Raw genomic sequence first — 25,597 nt, 5'->3', positions numbered from 1 at the left:
CACGCTCCAATTTCTCCAAGTTTACCGCCGTGACTAAGATGAAGAACGAAAGGAGCTGAGGAGGAGCTCAATCGCATCTTCAACGCCGTGACCAGGGTAGTCAACGGCCAGGAGAGCATTGACAGGCCTATGGACTCTCATGGCTTCGATCTACTAAATCATCTTGTCGTCGAGCTCTTCGATCCAAGAACTCGCCTGAAGTGGGAGTCACTCTCAAGTGCCTCGAGCGACATGTCCACTCTCAAAGAGCTGATGAACTTCATAAACCAAAGGGCACGTACTCTCAATGCCGCCAAACCAAAATCGCTCAAGGTCTCCGACAACCCGTCGCGATCTGCCAAGTCGCATCACGTCAAGAAACACACCGAGTCTTCTCAATGCGTCCTATGCAAGGGTAAGCACCACGTGATGGTGTGTGAAGAATTCAAGAAAAAATCCGCGGTCGACCGCAAGGCCGTCGCCGAAACTCACAAGCTGTGCTTCAACTGCCTCGGCTCTCATACATTCGCGAAGTGCCAGTCGACGAAGACGTGTGCCACGTGGAAGTCTCGTCACCACTCAATGTTACACGATGCGTACGCTTCACCGAAACCTCAAGAGGTCAGCTCACTGTCGGCAGTGCGCTACGACCACAAGCTATTTTGCTCGCAACTGCGCGAGTTTCCATCGCTGATCGTCACGGCAATCGGCATACCGCACGCGTGCTCATCGACCAAGGATCGGAAATTTCTCTGATTTCCGAGGCTCTGGTCCAGCGCCTACACCTGCCACGCTCTCGATCCGCAATCATCGAAGTCATCGGCATCAGCGGCAAAAGCTCCGGCCCAGCAGGGGAAGGGTGACGCTCAAGGTGACCTCGTTAACCACAGGTACCGACTTCACCGTCGGAACCTTTATTCTGCCACGTCTTTCGCTTGACCAAGGCTATCACGCAAGGATCAGAATGGAGTGGCCACACTTAAAGGGGCTCCAATTGGCTGATCCGGGCTACGCAGCAAACGACTCTATTGAGCTACCTTTTGGAGCGGAAGTATGCTCAATCATTCTCCAGGATGGTCTCCGCAAGGGAGGCCCCCAAGCGCCTATCGCTCAAAAGACACTGCTCGGCTGGATCTTATCGGGAGGTTGCGACCAAGTAACCAACTCAGCACAGCGCCACTCGCTTCAGTGCATCGCAGATCATGAGCTAGCCGACCTTGTGCACCGCTCAACCGCCGATCACACCGATGGTCAACTCGCCGATGACGACGGATCGCGTTTCCCTCGAGGCGCAGCTGCGTTACGACACGACTGCTACGACGACGATGTCGTAACCGGAGCGCATTTTCTAGACGACGCTATCACTCTCCAAGTCGAGCTCCGCAACCTCTGCATGGCGGGCGGGTTCTCTCTACGAAAGTGGGCCGCCAACTGCCAGGAGCTTCTTCGCAACATTCCGTCTGAGTACTGTCTCACCAGAGACTCGCGGTCGTGGGAACAAGAGAACCACTCAACGCTGGGATTGCGCTGGTATCCAACCAGGGACGAATTCGCCTTCTCTGTTCCTCCTCGCACCGTCATCGCGTTCACCAAGAGAAGTCTGCGGTCGGAGACCGCTCGACTCTTCGACCCGCTCGGATGGCTGGCTCCAGTAACCATTCAAACTAAAATTCTTATTCAGTCGGCCTGGCTGCAACAGCTGGATTGGGACACACCATTGCCGTCAACCATCGCTGGAAAGTGGAAGCGGCTCTGGGAAGAACTTCCACTGCTTGAGATGCTCAGAGTCGGCCGCTGGCTCGGCACCGGCGACATAAGCTCTCAGATCGAATTACACGGCTTCGCAGACGCATCCGAAAGAGATTACGCTGTGGTGTACCTCCGCATCACCGCAAACAACCAAACAAAGATTCGATTATTGACAGCCAAAAGCAAGGTCGCGCCAATCAAACTTGTTTCTCTCCCGCGACTCGAACTCTGCGCCGCCGCCTTACTTTCAAGTGTACTCGTGCACACGCGCTCTGTGCTAAACTTAGCTGCAACGCCAGTAATCTAGTCAGACTCCAAGGTCACGCTACACTGGATTCGAGGTCACGCCTCCCGCTGGAAAACATACGTGGCCAACAGAGTATCACAAATCCAGCAGCAACTTCCGGAGGCTCAATGGCGTCACGTCCCGGGCAAGGACAACCCTGCCGACTGTGCCTCCCGGGGACTGACACCACACGAGCTCCTCAACCATCCCTTGTGGTGGACGAGTTCGGCAGGGTTGTGCGGGAATCCGACGCAATGGCCAAGCATCAATCTGGAGCCCATCAAGGACGTACCGGAGCAACGGGCCACAACACTCGCGGCAGTCATCAGGAGCAACCACGAGCCGGAAGAACTCCTCAGGTTCTCGGCACCGCACCAATTACTGAGAGTGACGTCCTGGTGCTTGCGTTGGCGTCACCGCAGTCGTTCAGTGAGATCAGTGGACGATCAACTCCACGGGTCAGCGCTTCTCCCAGCCGAACTCGACGCAGCACTCCTCCAATGGATTCGCGTAGTGCAGTCACGGCATTATCAGGAGGAGATGACTGCTGTCGGAAATAAACGCGATCTTGCAAGATCCAGCCATCTGCGAACCCTCAGCCCGTACATGGACGAACACGGAGTCCTGCGAGTCGGAGGACGCCTCAAGTACGCAGCGCTGTCTTTCGACGAGCGACATCCTATCATCGTGCCTCCAAGGTCATGGCTCACTCGCCTGCTGGTGGAAGCCTACCATCGCCGTACTCTCCACGGAGGAGTTCAGCTAACCCTGGGATTGCTTCGCCTCCGGTTCTGGATTCCACAAGGCCGAGCGGTGGTCAAGCGATGGCTGCATCAGTGCGTGACATGCACACGGTGGAGGGCTGCCACTCCGCAACCGAAAATGGGAAACCTTCCTCCAGGAAGAGTGACTCCTGCACGACCATTTCTTCACGTGGGCATCGACTACGCCGGGCCTATCTTTATCAGAATGAGCAAAGGGCGTGGGCACAGTGCTCACAAAGCGTTCATCGCAGTCTTTATTTGTTTTAGCTCCAAGGCCGTTCATCTCGAGGCTGTTTCAGCTTACACCACCGACGCCTTTCTGGCTGCTCTCCGTCGATTCACATCTCGCCGAGAACTGTGCACGGACATCTACTTCGATTGCGGCACCAATTTTTCGGGCGCCGACCGGCAACTTCGAGAGATGCTCCGAGCCTCCTCGTCGGAAGGACGAAAGATCGCACACGTCGCTACATCAGAGGGGATCCATTGGCACTTTAATCCCCCTTCGGCACCACATTTTGGTGGACTCTGGGAGGCGGCCGTGAAATCTGCCAAGTATCACCTGCGCCGAACCATCGGCGAAACCAGACTCACCTTCGAGGAAATGAGCACCCTGCTCGCACAAGTGGAGGCATGCCTGAACTCCCGGCCCGTGCATGCCCTCTCAGACGACTCCGACGACCTCACGGCTCTGACACCAGGTCACCTGCTCATCGGGGCACCACTGTTGGCCATTCCTGAGCCTTCCTTGTCGGACAAGAAGGAAAATTTGCTTTCCAGGTGGCAACTTATCCAGCGAATGCGAGACCACTTCTGGCAGAGATGGTCACGAGAGTACTTACACACTCTGGCTACCAGACCGAAATGGACCAAGGACGCTTTGCCACCACGCATTGAATCGCTATGCATCATTCGCTCCGAGCTCTCACCGCCAAATAAGTGGCCTCTGGCGCGGATCACGCAGCTACATCCTGGAGACGACGGTGCGAGTGGTCACAGTCAAAACCGCCTCATCCGAATTAACTCGTCCTTTGGTCAAATTAGTTTTATTGCCAGAAGAGGCTACCGCGTTTATCTCTCACGCTAATGCATCAAATGTAAAAGAGAGCTTGAATTGATCGCGTGTACTTTCGTAAATCATTGCTTCAATGTTATTTGTCATATAACTCTCGTTTACAGTTCAAACTCTTCCACGGAATCATTGCATTGTATAGCTTGTCTTATGTTCGCGTTTACTGTTTTTTTTTTATTGTAATCTCAATGCGCTCGAGGTAACTTCTATACATATATCGTCGGAGATGACGAGACGGGCGGGAATGTTTGAGATCGGTAATTCGAAAGAAAAGCAAGAATTCTTTCAGTCGACCGACAGTAATTGTCATTGAACGCACGCATAAAGTGAGCTCGTGATTTCATCTCGAGCATGATCTAAATCCTCGATAAAAAATCAGCGATTTGGCGTTCTTTGTTCTTTTTAAAAACAAGTCGTTACACGCAAACAAGTTGTCGTTACCGGCAACGGACAATCGAAAGTTCTAGAACGATTCAATTCGCGCACGCGAGCGCTGCGCTCCGAATACGTCACGCGCTGTCACCAATCCCACGCACGGATTTTCTGTCGCGCATGACTGTTACGTTGAACGTCGTTAGAAAAGAATCCAAAGCGCCAATCAATTTTGTACACCTAATGCCACGTAATAATTACGATTGTGGCAAAATTTTATTGGATTTTTTCCAAGAAGAAAGGGCCCAGGCCGAAAGCAATAAATGCTTCGATCTCGCCGGCCTCCTTCTTAGAGTCTAAAAGTTCTTAGAGTTCTTAGAGTCATAATCTCGCTACTATATCGCTTCGTAAAATCGCCGTGCTAACCGCTTAGTGAAAACCGCTATAAAACGAATCTTTTCGAGAAGTGCCGAGAAAATCGCCGAGATTTTCCATTACCGCGATTCCAAAATATCATTTGAAAAAGGTGACCGCGTTTAATATTCTGTTAATCTAATATTTAATTAATTATATTTTCTGACTTTGTAACTGAGCATATTAAAGAAAATTCTTTTGTTAAATTACAGAGAAACGGAGTTCTCTTTACTGTCGTGCATTATATCAACCTTGTGCCGTTCTCTCACTCGAATCGTTCCGCGCGGTGCGCTCTCGCATACTTTCTATTTAAGGCTTCCTTAAGTTCATCTTTAGATGTTCAGTAAAATAATGAAATAATTCGTACAGCATTTGAAGACAAATTTAAGGAATCCTTAAATAAATATAAGATCTGATTAACTGGTATATCTGTGTAAATATGGTTAATCTATGTAAAAATAAAATACAAATATTTTGAATTAAAATATAAAATAGATTTTATTTAACAGTATAATAAAATATATTCAAGATTTCATGATTTAATTCGTTTTTATATATTTATATTGGACATATTTTTTCAATTTGTGTACGACGGCTTTAAAGTACATCAGTGTACACTGAGTGCATCTAATCGAATTTATTATGAAATTACCTAAATATATATCAACAGATCCATATACTTCAACATATCCGTCAATTCTTATTTTTTCATTTCGAAGGGATCAAAGTAGCGTACAGTAACTCTTGATTTTGAGATTAACAAGATTATACATATATCACAGAATATACATCTCCTTCTTTATAGTAATAAATTTCACTGGCTTCATCTTCACTTATAATCAAGAAAACTTGAATTTAAAGTATAATCCTCCCTCTAAATTTTTTGTTTGTTTCATCCTTTTTCTTTGTAACCTGATATCTATTCTATAGCTTATAGTTGTTTGATTATACTAGTAAAAGTAGGTTATCAAATATTTGTTTTACTATATATACAATAAAACATTTAAATAAATCATTTTTTGCTACAATATAAAATTGCATTTTTTTATTCATTTGTTTTTTCTTGATCGATTTTTGAAAGATTTTTTGGATTTTTCTACAGTAATATATAAGATGCGTACGTATATATTTACTAGAATAGAAAGAATATATAAACGAATTAGAATTAATAATAATTTATTATTAAAGCGTATTATAAGAATGTATAACAATTAATATTTACAATATAATCACTTGCCCTTTTCTTGTTTCTATTATAGATTTCTATTCTTGTCAGAGCAAAGTATCAGTTTTGAGTTTATTGTTCTTAATTTTAATATGTGATTATATATTTACATCTACAAACAATTGTTAAGTTACACACTTATAGGTGTAAGTTCTAATGAATCATGCGTCAATTTTATAAAAACAATTTTCTTAAAGTATAAATCATACCTCTCGTGGCTAATAAATCAACAATGCAAACTGAAACCACACTAAAGTACCTCTCTATTAGTTTTGTATTTATTATTTTTGTATTTAAATAAAAATCATGAAGAAAACTAACACAAATATAAACAAGAAAAAGTATTTTAATTACATTAAATTATGAATGTATACCAAAGATAATATTCTTAACTCTAATTTCCATTTTTTTAACTATTAAAGTATAGTAACATTTTTTTCTAAAGTATGAGAAAATGTGAATCTAGTAATGCCGCAAAATTTTAAGTTTGTCCTTATAATGTGCCCTATATTGGAGTTGAGAGCGTTGTGTTATAATCAAGATGTATGTACATTAAAATTGTAAGTATAATTAAAATGATTAATATTAACTTAAACAATTAGCATACATCTATTATCTGTTTTACTAATTATAATATGTGTTAAAATGAATGAAATGTAGATATACAGGCACATTAATATACATATATTAAAAACATTATCACAAAATATTAATATTTTTAGATTAAAACAATATTAATAAGAAAAAAAAATTAGAAATCAAACAACAAAAATAAAATGATGTGAACGTGCAAAGCAAACGAACCTTTTATCTTTCATTCTCTTTCTTGCTTTACGCCATGCACCTGCACCTCAGTGAGAAATGATAATGAAATCGACATCGAATCGACGTCGATTCGACGTCAAAATCATCGAATCGACGTCGATTCGTTTTCACTGTCACTTCTCACTACATCTAGGTGATCTGGAGATCGATTGTATTGCAATATCTTGAAATGAAGTGAAAATTACAAAAGTGAACAAATTCACTAGAATATTCATAATTTAATTGGTCAATACCTAGTAATCACTGCTTTTGTAATTTTCATCTCATTTCAAAAGCCTCTGGTGTTGACCAATGAAATAATCAGTATTCTAGTAAATTTGCTCACTTTTATAATTTTCACCTCATTTTAAGATACAGAATCGATTCCCTAGAGATCGATTGTGTATCTTGAAATGAAGTGAAAATTACAAAAGTGAACAAATTCACTAGAATATTCATAATTTAATTGGTCAATACCTAGTAATCACTGCTCACTTTTGTAATTTTCACCTCATTTCAAAATACGAGCCTCTGGAACAGTAATGCGAGGTTATGTAAGAATGTAAATATGTGAAAAAACTCTAGTTTATGAATGGACAAAAAATAATAAAATCGTCCTGTATAGAATAGAGAGTATCGAATAGAGAAAAGAGAATAAGATCGCTTCAAGAAGTGCAGCTACAATAAAAAACAGTCTACGTATAGTGTAAGGGGTATAAGATATATACGTACTTTCATGCATGCTCTAGGAAAAAGGTGTACACCGCAAACAGTGGCAAACAGTTGTGATGACCTACAAGTGCAATCTTTGTACATCTGACAGTTTTACCGATGGCGGCGATGGCACGCGAGAGTAACAAGAGTGACATTACAATCGTCTCGGTATGACAAACAATCGCAGAAAATGGAGGATGACGTCGATATTTATGCGGATTTATCGAGTTTCAATTTGACTCCCGAAAAAAAAGTGAGAATTACTGACGATAATACTAATTTTGGTTAGCGTAACTTCATTGTTGCACGACTTGTGTTGCATTTGCATATAAACCTTTGATTTTACAAAGATATGAATTTTATAAAGGATAAAAAAGCAGTGTACAATGATTTATACGTTTACACTCATTAAAGAATAAAATTGTGTCTAATTTTAACGTAATAGATAATATAATGTGCAAATATGTCAATATAACCTATAAAATATTTCCCGCGCGCGCCATAAAATTACATCTTTATGTTTTGCTGTTTTATACTTTTCGATTAAATTTAAAGTTTTTAACGTCCGTATTATAATCAGTTATATTTATTAAATGCATTATTTAATGCCTCTTATATGACGAAAATTTTATTATTTTAATTTATTTTTCTTATTAAATAAAATGAATATTTTAAAATAATGTTTTTATATTGTTTTATATTACAAATTACACAAAATATGAAAATTTAAATACAACAAGATATATTAAGAATGCTGCTTGTATACATATTTAAACTTATATGGGATATTATTTTTTATCAAATTAAGATAACCTTTAATATATAACATATTAACTTTGCGTTTAATATAATATATAATAAATTTATGTCATTTGAAAGAATTCTTTCATAAACTTATTAAAATAATCCAAAAATCTTTGGAATAAATATGCCAATGGAATTATTATAAAATATATGTTGAGTTTATTTTGACATAAAAGTGAAAAAGATTAATTTTATACTTTATATAGTTTGTAATGACAAATCTTGCAAAATTTGATTTTAAAGATATTTGTAAAAATAACGCTAGGAAACTAAATATATTTTTAAATTTTTATATATAATTTAAAGAACATCTATTTAAAAATTAAAGTATATATATATATATATATATAGCAAAGAATATTAAGAACTACTATTATTATTGTTATCATTGTTTTATGTCTATACAACAATAATAATTTATTAAAAAATGGTTCTATATGAAATATACTGATATAATCTATCAAATAATAAGTTGATGTTTTTAAATTGCTAAGGATGATTGTAACTGCAAGGAATTAAAGGAAGAGCTTAGTTTACTCATAAGCAAAAACGAAAATCTTCAGAGACATAACGCTAACTTAGAGAACAATTTATCTTCCTTACTCAAAACCGCAAGAGCTGAAATTACACGAAAGGACAAGACAATAGATGATCTGAGGAAACGGTATGAATTATATAAACTGTTATATTGGCGCGCAAATCTGTTTCTAACATTACCAAAAATGTTTACAGATTGGACGATGTAACCTTTAGAAGGAGCCACAATTATAAATCGCGAGATTTTTCTATTCCTAGATTACCATATCAACATAATGTAACTAAGAAATATGAAGATACTTCCTCGATACATTTACAAGAAAGTGAAACTGAAGAAACTGAATCTTATCAAATTCAACTCTGTCACGATGAATATAAAAGTAAAAAACCACAGAATGAAGTTCATCGGATGCCTACAGTATTTGGGGAAAGATTGTATAAGAGAATTATAGAAGATAAAAAAGAAGAGGAAAAGCAGACAAAATTAATAAAGCTTGCTGCAGATATTAAAACAAAGGATATTTCTAAGGAAAATATTATTGAAAATGATAAGAAGGCTGGATCTCCATTTGGTATGAATAACGACACCAATGACTCTAATATTGGACGATGTTCTAGTTCAGGTAGATTTAAAAATATGTTTACTTTTTATATAATTATATGTATCACGTAAGCTTACTAATCATAAAACAGTTTTTAATTTTTATAAATATATTTTTCTATCTAATAGAAGAATTTTTTATATCTTTATATTAAACATTATTAAGTGAACATTTATATTAAAATTTATATCGTATTAAATATTTGTTACTATTTATCTGTATCTTGAAGAAAGTGTATAAGAAGTTTGGAACATCTTATCCTAAAATATCTTAATTTGAGAATTTTAAAATATTTAGAATATCTTAAGCATATACAGACTTTATTTAAAGTCAGTTGAGTAATAAACTTGTTAGTTTGAAAATTATAATTACATCAGAAAATAATCTTGTTATAGAACCTTCGTACAGAAAAAATTTGATAAAAAGAACGAGTGAAGAAGATAATACAAGTAGACACAAGCGTATAAAAATTGAAAAAAATGAAAAGGAAACCGTAACCGAAGAAACGAATTATAATTATCTTACACAGTATGATTTAACAAACAATTTTACGCAATATGATATAAAAGATAATCTCAAATTCGAAGATCAATTGGATGTAGCACATTCTTTTAAAAAGGAAGAAGTTTCATTCTGCGATGAACGTAGAGCTGCTTCAGAATATCGAGACACCAACGAGAATCGAAGTTGTACAAACGGATGGAGAAGCGAAATGAGAAGTAAATCGGCAAAAGACCATGACAGTTCCTATATCAGAAATAGTCACGCCCATAGTGTACGAAATTTTCAGACAACTTCAACTTCACACACAACTCGTGTCTCGGAAAGATTTAACAGTGGTTACAGGAAAAATGGGCACAGATATAGTCCGCCAAGAAGAAGAAGCTACTCTAGAAGCAGGAGTGATTACGAGAGTTCAAACAGTCATCGTTTACGTGAAAAATCCAGTAGAACATATAGAGAAACGAAGTATGATAATTATAATTATGATAGCCGATACAAATATGACAGATTAAAAAGGAACTACGGAAACGAAGAAAATGATAGGAGAACGAAATATAGGCGTGAAAAATATGATCTAAGGGACAAATATAGATATTCATCGAGTGACACTGAAGACAAAGAAAGTAGTAGCTCGTACAAGAATAAGAAGCACGAAAATCGTAGAACAAGAAACGAAAAGGCAAGCATTTTAAATGATAAAAAATTACATGAAAATGATAAAGCAGAAACTAATTTACGAGAGTCTTCTAGTCGAACAATTGTAAATAGTACTATGAATTCCAGTGCTGGTAAAAATGTTGAACAGCATAAAGTGAAAAATGAATCAGAAATTAAATTGAAGGACTTGTCAGAAGTCATGCCCATACATATCGTAAAGAAAGACTTGGAACATGTTCCGGAAGAAGGCGAAATTTTAGATAGTCCTAAGAAGAAAAATAATTTTACAAAAATCTCCGCAGAAAATAGAAGGGAAGAAAATAATGTAAAAATTTCAGTTGAAGATAAAAATGAAGATATTTCTGTGAATGCATCCATAGATAACAAATTAATATCGCTTCAAAATGACGCAAATGGTACAAAACAGTTAGAAGTGGCGGATATTAGTACAAAAAAAATTGAAGTAGCGTCACGTCTTATACAAGAAAATTCGAAAGATTGCGAAGAAATAATTCAATTAAATTTTTGTAAAAATGATGTAGTAGCTGATAAAATAAATAATTGTATAAAAGACAAAGATAAATCTTTTAATAAAGATTTAATGGAATCTACTGTTCAGAATATTGGAATAACTGAACAAGTGCGCGATAATGATATTGACAGTAGTGACAAAAGTGATACTAATAAAAAATCGAAAGATTCTATTACTGAAGTGACTAAAATCAAAGAAATAATTGATTTTAATATTGATAGTGTTACTAAAATCAAAGAGATAGATGATTCTAGTATAGAAGATGCTTCTAAAAAGAAAAATATAAGCAATCCTAATATTGGAAGCATCGTTGAAATCACAGAAATGAACAATTTTAATAATAGTGATAGTATTCATAAAATTGATGATGAATTAAGAATTTCTACTGCTGAAGTTACAAAAGTGGAAGTTATGCTTAATTGTGATATTGAGGATAAAGATAAAAATCAAGTATCACTTGAAAGGGAGACTTTTCATCAAATATCAAATAAAAGCGCCATTGAAACATGCCTCAACGATCATAATTATGTTCAGAATTCTTCTATCAATGTCTCTAATTTCGATGCAATCCAAAAGCCGTCTTTGAGATCAGAACGCAGTACAGCTATTTTGGATACAGCAACTTCGAAGGAAACGAAAGCGGAAGAAACAATCAATGTTCAATCGGTTGGTGTTAAGAAGACAATATCTATAGTGAAGAATAAAAAGGACCAACAAAGCAGAGGAATATTAATTTCGCATCGTCGAAAAGCCGTGATACTGAGCGACAGTAACGCGTCTATGACCGTCCTGATGAATACAGTGAAAACGTCCTCTGTTACTAGTAGTTGTAACAACAATGATTCTACTTTGAAACCGCGTGCCTGTAAAATATCGCGAATGACTACAAAAACAACTTGTAAATAATCATTGTACATTTCCTACACTTAATAAGGAATATCAATAAAGCTTGATTTATAAACAAGAAATCAAGAATGGAAGTAATTGAACGTTCAAAATGGTACGATATTTTTTAATTAGTTTCTTATCTTAAGCTTTAAATCTTTCAAATATCATTTTCTTTATGCATGTAGATGCATGGAAGATTAGTTTAATTTAGTTGGAAATAAGAAAAACGAATTATAAAAATGAAACATAGGTATTCTTTATGGCGATGTCAAAGAATTGATAATTGGCGTTGCCAATTAAACTTGGAATTGCTTTCTCAAATTTGTCGAGCGTCTGCTCGTAAAATAAAAATAACTTTGATCAAGCTCCAATTAATAAAATCAACAATTTATGTAATTGTTTCTAATCTCTCTTGTTTCTAATTTTTCTTTTCACATACGAAAAAGTTAATTTTATCCATGTTAACAGAATAAATTTTAGGCTTCTCATATGCAATAAAAGATTTTTATCTCGTTACCTAATGTTTAATTTTGCTCTTCTGTTTCTATTTTCTGATCAGTTTGCTTCTTTCTCATTTTTAATTTAATACATGTATTAAATTAAATATTTATCTTGCTATTTATTTTGTCTTTTGTACATTTTCAAATGTACTTTCTTACTTACAAACTTATTGATATGTGTTAATATTTTCTTCAATTGCTAAATTAATTTAAATAATATTACTTATTCTGTATAATTCCATTAATCTCTGTATATTTATATGTTAGTGTTTATGATCATCTTTGCTAGAGTCCAACCGAAACCAAAAATGAACACATAACGTGTCAGTTTTGACTGAAACCATATGTTTAATTTTTCATAAATATTAATTTTAATATGTGTAATTATTGTTTCAATAATTAAATTATGATATTTATGAAGAAAAAGTATATGATATATAAACATGTCTATACAAATGGCCTTTATAGAATTCCTATTTTTTAATTTTGGTTTCGGTTTCAGTTGACATAGTCGAGTATTTTGGTTCAGTTTCGGCAAAAGTTTCGGACTCTAATCTTTGCGTATTAATCTAAATGATTTATTATTATTATATTATTATTATGTCATTGTAATTATTTATTAAGGAGATGTAGGCTTAAAAACACAGCCTCGTTACTGATGCTTCAGTAATTCTTGAAGTGCTGCTTTTTACTACGTTTATCTTTATATTATATTATAGCATCTGCACATTTCAATAAAATTATTATTAAATTATTATTAATGATACAGGCATTATTCGACAAATTAATCAAGGAACATATCGATTGCAGAGTTAATTCTATAGGTTGCATCTATAGATGAACGCTACGTATTCGCCGATTCGATTTCGAGAAGAGAGAACTAAAATCATAGTCAGTTCAAGATGAGAGATAAATATACAATTATAGAATACATACAATATATTAAAATAATGCCGATGCCGGAAAAAAAGTCCTTTAATTTTACAATGATGATTAATTTTACAAGTTACAGTCAACGTCAATTTGGAAGTCGGTCGAAGTGGGCCCAAGCGAGCTAGGGCATTCTACATCGATTAACGCGGAAGAGAAACGGCTGAGTATCGATCAGAAAATAGCCGGCGCAACGACGCCGATACGCGCGCGTCGTCCGTTGACGTCACCAGCCAGCCCAGGGGTCGGGAGTGAAAGGAACATCCATGCGCCGCGCCACGCTTGGCAGTCGCAGAGGACGTCGGGATGACCCGCGCCATGGACATCATCGCCGTCGCCGTCGCCGTCGCCGCCGTCGCCGCCGCGACCGCCCACTAACGCGCTTCTAACTCGCGACGCACGCGAGCATGTGCTCCTAGACGCGCGCTGTGCCCCTCGCCGCCGATCCTCCGCTACCCGACGACGAGACCGAGATCCGCGCTCAGTCGCGGCCGTCCACGTCGCGTTCGCTTCCGGCGATAATCGATCGGCGGCGTTTTCGCACGCAATCCGCGATATCTATATCAGGTCATCAAGATGGGTTCTATAGTGCTCAAGTCGCTCTCGGTGCTTCTCGGTATATTCTTCGTTTTTGTCGGCACCATGAAGCTGACTTCGCACATCAGCAAGGACTTGCACAAGGACCTGGTGAGTTGTCCACTTCACACATCGGCAAGGAATCGATCCTCTTCTTTGCTTATGTGATATTTAACGTACCCTATTGTAAAAGTACCCTATTGTATACATCAGGAACGATAAATGGCGATGTTAGATTCAGTAAACGATCAAATTTATCATCATAGTTGAAATTATAATTAGGTTCAGCAATGAACGTGACTGACAAGTTCCGAGACGTGGAACTGATAAAGTTATTGTTCACTGGGGTGAACATTGTTGAAATTGGCAGTTAATTTAATTTATGTTCATTTCTATCAATGTAGATTAACTTTAATTTCAGTATAGTTTATCCTTTTCTTAGAGTTAGAAAAAGATAACAAGTGAGTTAAAGCAGGATTAAAGTTAATTTACATTGATAGAACCGGACATTGATGTCGTTATGTTTAACAGTTTAATGTTTTTACGTCAATTATTAAGTTTAACAGCGTTAAGATTGATGGACGATAAGTGATTTACAAAAAATGATTTAAATTAGTATACATTTATCTTATAATTACTAAATTACCGTCTTATAGTTGTCTTATAATTATTAAATTATATTCTAATTGTCTTATAATTATTAAATTATTTTATTATTTAATTATAAATAATTGGCAGCGATCATCGCACGCCAAACTTCCACTTCAAAAACTTCCGCAATCAATATTAACCGATAAGTTTAAGCTTCCGCTTTAGATTTCTATAGTTATTCGTCCGATCTGCAACTGTCAGTCGATCTAAAAATTATGCCGCAAACAATGTTTTATTATTTAACTGATTAATTAATTAATTAAATAATAAAAAGAAAATCATTTAACCGCGTCAAACTGTCTAGCAGGCTGACAGACTGGACGCCATTTGTCATACGATATATCCATCTCTTCTCGTATTATTTTTATGTAATTTCATGAACGTCAATGTCGACGTCGGTGCCAAAGTGGATAGATACAAGCCGCCTCGTGTATCCGTCCGCTCTGTCACAGCCTAACTTTGTTATGTAACATTTATATAGCTTGAAGCTTGCCACCGCTACTCTTGATTCCGTCGCTACATAATCGCGTGCGCGCGCTTACGCAGGTGCGTTCAGCTGATTCGGCATTGCAAATTGGAAGCGTCCGTTTGCTCTTTTACCTCGAAAATCGTTTGGCAACATCTTTCTGCTACATGTCATCTCATCTGCGTTCGCTATTAACATTTCTAGAGCGAATCGAGCTGCTACGGATTCAAAGACCGAGCTCGCAGAACTAATGCAGATTTTCGCGCCTAAATTAAATTCATAACCTCTATATATGATAATATATCCAACTGTTCGTTAACATCTAACGTACATTCATCTCTTTTAATATTTCTATTTTACAAATAGTGTATTTGAACTGTTATGTTTGAGCCTACAAACGCTCAAATACTATCAAGAAATTGGTGAAGTACATTATGTATAATGTTTAACGAAGAAAATAAGTTTTCAATTCTTTTCCTTTTTATGAATTTGAAATTATAATATGTATTTGAAAACAAAGAATTTGCTAGTTAATTTTTAGATCAAAGCTTATGTTGCACTTATAGAATGAAATAAAATCAAACTATATTGATATATTAAAGACTCTAACAAATATAAATCAAATGATATAATTTATAAATTGCTGAAATTTATTTTGCAATATAGTATTTTCTTTTAAGAAAACACACCTTGCATATGAGTCTGCTACATTCATGTGTAACGATCTATTTTTAGTACATGAGACTATTATCAGTTTCTAGTAAAGCGAAAGAAATTTTCAATTAATAGAGTTTTTTTCATTTATTTATAAAAATAAACAATTTCATTTTAAAATCTAACCTTAAAGGATAGTTTACAGCTCTGCAGCGTTTGGAATTAATTCTTGGCACTCGAATTGCTCGAAGATCATGTGATCAAGCTCGTCATCTGCTAGTTCGCATCTCAGATTTACATTGCTGAACGCATCTAACAACGTTTCCTCTGGTTTCCCCTTGCCCAGGGTCGCCGCAAGCAAGTGTGCAAGTTGTGCACTGCCCAAAAATGCATTAACAAGAGAAGCGTCAAATTAAATTTTAATCCTTCATCTGCAAACATATTTTTACTTTTTTATCTGCGATGGATTTTTGCCCAGCCTAATTTTTTTACTCTTCTAGATTTTCAAAGATTGTGAAAAATTTTAAGATCATTTTTCAACATCTTTTCCGCAGACAAGATCCCTATTAACAAGAATTTAAGAATATTTTTAGAAGGAGAAATTGGATTCCAGTCTCTTTTATTTGCGATGAAATTTGAAAATGAAATTTTATTTGTATAAAAAAAAGACTCAGATTGCAAAAAAAAAGCTTAAAAATCAATTTTTCAGTGTAATCATATATGCACGCTTTTGTCAGATTTAATTTCTTCCAAAACTGTATATTAATTCAGAAAATCTAATTACAAAATCTAGTCGGAACAGATAATTATTTATTTGCCGTTGCTATTAAAATTTTTCAATGCATATAGAGCCACATACATACGTACAAAATCATTTTAAAGCATCAGAGCCCCCATTTTTAAAAAGAAACGTGTGAAAAATGAAATATACAGGATGTTCAGCGTAATCTACACGATTTCTCAGATACTTCCGACAGTTAAAAAAAAAGTTAAAAGATGAATATTTATCTGTTTTATAAGCTATAACATGCGATAAAAGGAATTAGAAAAATAAATTTTTTTTATAAGGAAATTAAAGTTATCTTAAATTTTTTAAATAATACAATTTTTCCCATAATATTATAGGAGTCTTCAAGACAAATTCAAATCACTATCGAAATGTCACTTTTATTGATGTTTTATCGATTTTATTGATACTTAATATTAAATTTGTAACATTATTTGTAAGCAGTATCTTTGCCTAGACAGAACATACATACATGTACTTATTTAATAAAGTATGCAATAAAATCAATAAAACATCAATAAAAGTGACAGTGATTTGAAGACTTCTATAATATTATAGAAAAAAAATTATATGGTGCTATTTAAAAAATTTATGACTTTGATTTAATTTTTTATGTTTTAACGTATATAAAAGAATGAATACTCATCCTTCAATCTTTTTTTTAACTGTCAGAAGTGTCTAAAAAATCGTGCGGATCGTTACGCTGAACATTGTATATGTTACTTATATTTCCCTATTTTTTCGTATACGTTTCTTTTTAAGAATAGGGACTTAGAATACCGATTATTTTTCCAGAAAAAAATCAAAGTTTTATTAATTTCAACAAAATTTTTACGTTTCACATTTTCGTTCTAGGAAAAAGTAACATGATCAAATTATGCCTTGTCTAAAAAAGATATTTAAAAATTTATTTTATTTAAAAGATTAGTAGTAAATAAAGTAAAGAAAAATTAGTAGGAGCGGCAAAATCTCCTTTGCACAAAGGCGCTTTATGTATTAACGGTTTCCCTGCCCTTGTCAGCTGAAGCTCTCAGCGTCCGTTTCCCACGATGCTCAATTTCCGAATTGTTAACGCTTCAGAGATGAAAAACTCGACAACAAATACGGATGACACGGTTCACATGGCGCTACGTTTATCGGGTTAACGTTTGGGCGCACAGTGGACCCTTCTTCGGAAAAATGTGATGAAAGGCGCAGTTGATCGATCCAACGAATTATTAACCAGTGTTCCACAGGTTGATACACGTTGAACAGCTCCCGGCTGTATGATGTTACATTGCAGGCGATTATTTCTTCAAAATAGTCGACATAATTTTATAAAAGAATACAACATCAATTTTAAAAATAGAAATAAAGAAAATTTAGCAATACTGGCAATGAATCAGTGTGAATTACAGAGTAATTTTTTTAAGTTATTAGGTGTTGGAATTAATTCGTAGCGTTTTACAAGTGATGGGAAGTACTTTCATTAATGTATTTTTTAATGCTCATGTGAAATAAATAACATTCTTTCATTAAAAAACGCTACGAATTAATTCCAACACCTAATAAATAATTTTTTTTAAAGTAGATTATTTTCAGCACATTTAGATTTGTATATATATAAAACGATTTTTAGACACATCTTTGTATAGAGGAAAAAATTTTAAGTTAATATCTTAATTGCGTCAATTATTATAGAATAGACAGTGTATCTGCAATCGTACGTCCAATAAAAGAGGAATTTTTTAATTACAGGGTGGGCCATCTATTGGTACGTTTTTAAAAATGCGATCAAATGAGCATACATTGATATTTTTTATTAATTTTTTTTTTGTTGTGAAGCTAAAAGTATCCGCGTCAAGAATGAAAAACGATTTCGTTCATGTGGCTCCCTCTACTGGCCTTACAGTATGCCATTCGGTCACCCCAATTATTAATGACATTTTGGACTACCTCGGCGCCAATTTCACTCAAAACAGTCGTAATATTGTTTTTCAAAGCTGGAATTGTCTCACACTTTGGGCCACAGCCTCAATATTCTCGGGTGTGCGCACTGTCCGAGCTCTGGGACCACTTCTGTCATCCACTAACATCCCTTTCTCACGAACTTTCCTCACCAATTTGCGTATAGCTCCTTCGGTGGGTGCTCTATCACGACCCATATTTCTTTTCAAAATTCGTACAGTTTCGGCGACACAGCACTGACTTTGAAAATAAGTTTTTAAAATTTCAAAACGCTCTTCAAGAGAAAACATGTTGTTTCGTGCCGCGGACGGTATGACTAATAAACTGTCAAAATTTCGGGTCTGTAGCTCGTTCGGTGTTGCCATACGACGAAATTCAAAAACGTACCAATAGATGGCCCACCCTGTATATAATTATTATTATATTATTTACACTTCTGATATTCTTTCCGATTTCATCCAGGTGTCTAGGAAAAGTTAATATAAAAAATAAATTATTACTATTGTTAAGTTAAAAACTATTTTATTATTTACATTCTACAAATTAAAATTATATCTAATGACAAAATGTCAATAAAAATGATAAAAAATCCGTAAAATGATTGATGAAAATATCGATAAAAATCAGTTTGGAACAAATAACACAAACACCAATGAAACATGAGCAATATTTTCAATCTTTTTATTTTTTCGAGTTTATTTTCTACAACCTTCTACATTGGTATAATTTGACATTAATTTTCTTGTAATCTGTTTGAAATAGCCAAAGAAAAAGGGAATAAATCGTTGCGAGGAATGCGAGGTAGTGATGCCAAATAGTATCAAGATCTTCAAAGCATTCTTTTACAAATTATGTTTTTTGAACTTTGTATTTTCTCTTGGAAAGTATACAGCAAGCTAATTTTTATAATTTATTTTAATTTTTTTTTAAATAACTGGACACACTATGATTTGTTCATTTAATTATTTAAAAATTATCATACAAAATTACGAATCAAAATTAAATGAAAAAACTAACTCTTTTTAAATCATAATTAAAATTCAGATGTAGTTTATGTAAAAAACACATCGAATTAATAACGTTTTTGCCAATTATATCAGAAAAAAATTTAAAAAGAATAAAAAAAATAAAAAAAATTATTGACGTATTGTTGACTCAGTGACGAAAAAAAAGTAACGTAACAAGAAGTTTTGCTCTATGGCGAAATTGTATCCTCCTTCTTAATTAAGGTCAATCAAACATAAAAATTATATTGCGAGAGTGTCGGTCACAACGAGGCCAAGGGCGTCGGAAAAAAATACAATTTTTAAACCTGTCGATTGTAAGGTGCGATGCATGCTGTGTCACCTAGCTCGTTATAGATGGTATAAAAATACACGCGGTAATGCGCGCTCGATAATGTAGGTATAAGTATTAAAGTATTACAATATGTTATACAGTATTAAAGATCAAACATTGATACGGCCATGTGGAAATACACAATTATATTTTAATAGAATTTATATCATTAATAGAATTTTATTGAATCTGAAGTATTTAAGAAATAAATTGATTAATAATCAATTAATTATTATTTATAATAAGTATAAAATGTTTTATTACTGTTATATTTTTCCTTTTGTCGAAAGCCGATTTTCCATTTCTCGTACATAATCTCGTAAGAAAATATAAATCTTTTTTTATGAAGTATAGAAAGATATATATTTATTCGTTAACTATGAGTTAATGAAATATGTTACGTGTATTTAATATTACAGCTTAATGCAAATTTTTAATGTAAATGTGGACTATCGCTGTGTCATTTCGCTATTTCAGAATCTCCGACATTGCCCAACGAAAGTGATATTAAGGTAAACACTCGTGCAGATTACTTGGTCAACCGCCAATAAGCTCGCAAACTTGCTGGCGAATGATATTTATATACTTCGTATATTAGAACAAGTCAGGTTTTCTACAAGTCCTCGAATTGTTTGAGGCTGCCAAAACGGGCTCTCGATTATTTCACCATTATGTAAATACAATGCAAAAACAGCGTTCAGCAAAAGTTATTTTTTTAGAAATGAACACAACAAGATGTATTTTATTTGTTTCTAAATCTATAATTCTTTTCCTTAACTGTTGTATAGGTATTTAACCTTTAGATGGCCAGTATTTTTTCATTAAAATAATGATTCTTTTTTGTCAAAAATTTTGCTATATAAATAATATACACATGTCGCAAAATTTCAAGATTTATACAGAGTCACAAAAGTGACTTTCTTGGCCGTAAACATACGATCAAAAAATATCTTCTTAAAATATCTTAAAAAATATTTATCTTCTCAAAAATAATATTTTGGGGGTTTTTGATATCGCTGATTTCAATTCTGAGTGTAGATTTATAAAATTTCTAATTCTCCCTAAGTGCAATTGACAACATAAATGAATATAAACGTATAGACTCAGAACTTTCCTTTAGCATTACTCAGAGCTAACGATGTGGACATAGAAAATTTGTAGCTCCTTTTTGATTTTCTTTTTTATTTGGTTTTGAATTTGTTATTTTTATTTTTTTTTCTTGTTTTATAATTTTTTATTTTTATATTTTTTTTTATTTTTTGTATATTTTTCAATATACACATATTTTGTAAACATTTTATAATTTTTATTTTTTAATACATACACATATATATTTAATACATTTAGTATTTAAAATACCACTAAAAGTAGTATTTTAATCCAAAATCAAGAGCCACAAAAGTGACTTTTCCGGTCATCTAGAAATTAATTATACGTTCGAATTCGCAAATATTTTACGTCAAGTATAATATTTATGCTTCAAATGAGAATTCTATTGAGGGCTCATCTAAAATTAAGGAAGAAATATATAATTTGTTATTCATATTTCTTATTCGCGGCGCGATTCGCTGCAATAAAAAACTTGTTTTTCAATCAACTATGATCTGAAAACTACTTTTATATTATGAACTGATGAGGAATCTGTGTTAGTTGAAACGTTTTCATTTTTATATATAATTTTATGTATTAAAAATTAATGTATTTAATATGCAAAATTTTCGATTTTATTTTTGCTGTGCAAATTAATGAACCTATTATCTATTTTTTAATTACTTTTATATTCTTGGTGAAGAAATAATTATACGAATTTTTGACAAGAGACATCGCAACATGTGTTAAATTCATCAGCAAACATTATAATAGTTGGGCCATACTGATATATTCGTTATATATTTAATTCTAAACATAAATTAACAAAGAAAGCTCTAAGAAAATAAATCAATATAATAAAGAGATATAAATTAACCGAATAAAAGCCCACGCTGATATAAATCGTGTATAAAATTTATTAGTCAATTTTATAAAGATCAATTAAATGTAAAACATTTCGACCATTGGTTTTGATCTTCCTTAGTACAATTTCAACACGAAAAACATTTTATTCTAAGCATAATTATATATATAGTTACTTTTCAGTTTTACTGAAGAGATTTAAATATTTTTTTTTATTATTTCAGAGGAAGGAATATGTCAAGTACGCAAAAGTATTCCCGCTTTCGGGAACACTTGACTTTAAAGTGCCTAGCAAGTGGTATCGGAGAATAGTCGGCTCGCTCGAGATCATTTGCGGCCTCGCCATGGCGATTATTCCAAGTCGTAGGTGCAAAAGACCAACCACCTTCTTTTATCATAATGTCCTCCCTTTGAAACCGCTAATTCTGTCGAATTATCAGTTTCACTAATTTTATAATTGTATCATCAATCCTATTATATGTAGTTCTTGATTCTCTCACGAATATTTATTATGTATGTTCCTTTCTCTGATCTTTAATTGCCTCAATCCTAAAAATCTCAAATATTAATTTTTATAGAATTTTAGAGATTCGAATTCTCTCGATAAGTTTCTATTTTTGCGGATTCCTCATATTGTCATCTTACACTTATGATTCCATGCAAATTCTTAACTTTAAGGAAGGCAAGAGATTTGTAACGTTTATATAATTCAAATTGAAGACAAAATTTGTGAATTTATTTTAAAAGAAGGAATAATAATTAGACATAATTTTTAGTTGTTATTTATTATCTACTATATTCAAGATATAGAAAATGAAATTATAATACAAAATTTATAAAAAATATAGGAATAAATGTATTAAATATATAGGAATCATTGAAAAGGCAGACCGAAATTTTCGATTCGATTTTGTTATGATTTCGTGACTTTTCAAGAAACAATCTATTATTTTTCTTTATCTAGTTTTCTCCTCGTAACACTTTTATAGTACTTTTACGGAACCTAAATAAACATTAAGAAAATGAAAACGACATGAATACTATACTATGTCAATTTTAACATAAAAATCAGAATTTGACGTTTATATTATTATTTTGAAATAGCAATTTTTTAATGATTTGTTTTTTAGGATCAATCTGTAGAGTATCTTGAAAATTAGATTAAAAAATAGATCAGAGCAACAATAAATTGAAATAGAGAAATTTCTTAGAAATCACGGAATCATAGCAAAACATTCGAAATTTTCAGACTTCCCCAATAATACACTTTTTATATTTTTAATAAATTTTATATTTTGAAATGTTAATTTTCTCATCTAAAATACAGTAATAAACAATATCTAAAATATAGTCATAAACACGAAAACTGTGTTTATTTACATTTCTTTCGTTGTAATAATAATTTCGCAAATTTTATCTTTAATTTGATTACCTTAAATTAATTCATAAATTTTCAATTTGACCTTTAATTGATATAAACCTTTTGTTCTCTTTTAATTATTATATCAAATAAATTACCATATTTGATAAACAGAACTGATTCATTGCAGTAATCATCTGTAAATTGCTTCCAGACAAAGTTAAAAACTTATCGAACACGGTGCTGCTTCTTTTGATGCTGATGGCCGTGTATTCTCATTATATGGTTAATGACAAATTCGAGAGGATTGCCCCGGCACTGGTAAGTGTTTATTTATCGGCATTGTATGTTCCACGAACTATAAATTAAATGATTTCAGGTATTCTTCTTTATGCTGACGGGGCGACTGGTGATCGATTGGCAACTCAGGCGAGAAAACGCGCAATCGGTGACGGCGAACGGTGTCGACGACAAAGCGAAGAAGCAAGACTGAATGGAATTACAATTGGAAAATGTGTTAGCTGTTTTCACTTTAAATCACTTAATTCTGCGATTTCATTTCTGGGACATTGATTCTGAGAAAGATTAATTTAATTATATAGACTCTCGTTCCCATTTTTTGAAAAATAAAATTTTTTTCTCAAGACACCGTTATTTAATATAGCTTTTTGAATCTTTTATATTCAAAGATTTGACACGCAGTAAAAAAACCTATGTAATATAGAGGAAGAAAGAAAATGATGATTTAGGATTCTGTGAAAAAAAAATGTACGTTTCTGGAAAGAGATGCAAGAGGAATGTATAATTTACTTTACAGTGATCAGTTTTAATGTGATTAGTGAGATGAATTTTTGTTGCACTCTACGTGTTACTCTGCACACTATATCGTCATATAATTTGCAGAATAAAAAGCGAGTGATGTTGAGACGCAATAAAATTTGTAATTAATGGAAGTTATATAAAGTTTTGTGACGGAATATTTTTTATCACCGATACAGAACACTCAATGAATATGTGATGTGTATATTTTCTCCGATAAATATTATTTAATTATCATTAAAAATCTATAAATACAAACTTTGAGTTTTGGTAGCAATTGCAGTCCGATGATCGGTAAATGTTGTTTCCACTAATTGATGATAGTGATTCATCCCACAATATCAGTCCATTAAGATACCATTGCATTACTGTCGATTGTTGCTAGTCATGATTAAAGAAATTGTTTTTCTCTCTATTCATATTACAGTTAATACAATGATGCAAAAAGAGAAAAAGGACAAATAGTTAACTATATATATGTCAATGAAATTGATTTAAAAACTAAAGAAGTTTGATCGACTTATGATAGTTGATAGTACTTTATATCTCTTTTAATCTCTTTTAAAGCCATAACATATGACTATCACACAATAGCTATATATAAAACATTATACAATTGTATAATATAAGTAGTTATATAATACAAATAACACACACACACACACACAAAACATGTAGGAAACTACAATATAAATAGTTAAAGATATCTTTATGAAATAACTATAATATACATAATTATAAATGTATAATATAAAAAACTATGATATATAATCATAGGAGGCTATAATGTAAACTAGTAAAATTGTAATATAAATAGAGAAAGAAATTTAATCTGCTACGCTAACATTAACCGATATTAATGCGACCAATCCTCAGTGACATTAGCTTAAGCACGAGGTACTAACTGCCACTTGAATGAATGTGCTCTTATATATACCGTGCGAGCGTGCGTGTATGAACACATAGAAAATGTTTCTTAGTAATTGAGACATATGTGCGCACTAGTTTTTAATTTATTTCTTAAAATCTCTACGTGCGAATAACGAATGTGATCAGACAATTTGATAAATAAAACCAAAATTGGAACTATCAAATAAACTTTTCTAATTATTATACTATTTGACACCCACGATAGTTAAACGATTTCATATCAAATAATATTTCCATTTTGGATCATTGTAACAATTTATGGGCTGTACCTATTTACGTATTTAAAAAATATTTAAATAATTGACATCCTTTTATATATATATATATATATATATATATGTCTCATAATTTTTATAAATTAAAACAGCCAGTTTTAGTTTAAAAAAGATTTTAATTGTATTTTCATTAAATACATAATTATTTATTTTTTCTTTATTTTGCATTTAATGCTGAGTAAAAATATTAAATGTATCAAAAATATGATATTCATTAAATTTTTCTAAAAGTTTTACATTTACAATATAAAAGGTACATCAAATAATAGAAATGTGTATTTATGCTATTATAAAATCAAATCGAATCTGTGATAATATCCTCGAAAACGAATCGAATTCAAATCAAATTTTCCTGAATTCACATTAAAATGAAGCAAATAAAATATTTCGAACTTATTCAGTTTTGAATCTTTCAGATTCGAAAACGAATCGAATCCATTGTGATTTGAATTCGAGCTATTCGCACACCACTGTCAAATAATTGATAAAAACTCTAAGGAAATGTTAA

General features: G+C 33.5%; 3 protein-coding genes across 4 annotated transcripts; all 3 read left to right on the top strand.

Annotated features, from left to right (window-relative positions):
• Positions 1-943: 943 nt before the first annotated feature.
• Positions 944-3,865, top strand: LOC147910149 (uncharacterized). The gene is made up of 2 exons (XM_087404012.1): positions 944-2,026; positions 2,123-3,865. Exons 1-2 carry the CDS (start codon positions 944-946, stop codon positions 3,863-3,865), a joined length of 2,826 nt encoding a protein of 941 aa, XP_087260138.1.
• A 3,353-nt stretch (positions 3,866-7,218) lies between these two features.
• Positions 7,219-11,990, top strand: FLASH (FLICE-associated huge protein). Its single transcript, XM_011053302.2, has 4 exons — positions 7,219-7,632; positions 8,678-8,847; positions 8,916-9,343; positions 9,718-11,990. Exons 1-4 carry the CDS (start codon positions 7,570-7,572, stop codon positions 11,919-11,921), a joined length of 2,865 nt encoding a protein of 954 aa, XP_011051604.1. The 5' UTR covers positions 7,219-7,569; the 3' UTR covers positions 11,922-11,990.
• A 1,506-nt stretch (positions 11,991-13,496) lies between these two features.
• Positions 13,497-24,982, top strand: LOC105144429 (putative acetylcholine receptor chaperone). 2 transcript variants are annotated; one of them, XM_087403954.1, is made up of 4 exons: positions 13,497-14,020; positions 21,930-22,068; positions 23,256-23,386; positions 23,445-24,982. In XM_087403954.1, the coding sequence occupies exons 1-4, from the start codon at positions 13,910-13,912 to the stop codon at positions 23,556-23,558; spliced, it is 495 nt and encodes a 164-aa protein (XP_087260080.1). In that variant the 5' UTR covers positions 13,497-13,909; the 3' UTR covers positions 23,559-24,982. The 2 variants fall into 2 exon arrangements, with proteins under 2 accessions (XP_087260080.1, XP_011051617.1); XM_011053315.2 differs by having other exon boundaries at positions 13,554-14,020; positions 23,280-23,386.
• The last annotated feature ends 615 nt before the right edge of the window (positions 24,983-25,597 follow it).

Source organism: Acromyrmex echinatior, chromosome 3 (genome assembly GCF_024713525.1).
Source record: "Acromyrmex echinatior isolate Ae372 chromosome 3, ASM2471352v2, whole genome shotgun sequence".
In the NCBI taxonomy this organism is placed as follows: domain Eukaryota; kingdom Metazoa; phylum Arthropoda; class Insecta; order Hymenoptera; family Formicidae; genus Acromyrmex; species Acromyrmex echinatior.
This window is presented reverse-complemented; position numbering and strand designations above follow the sequence as displayed.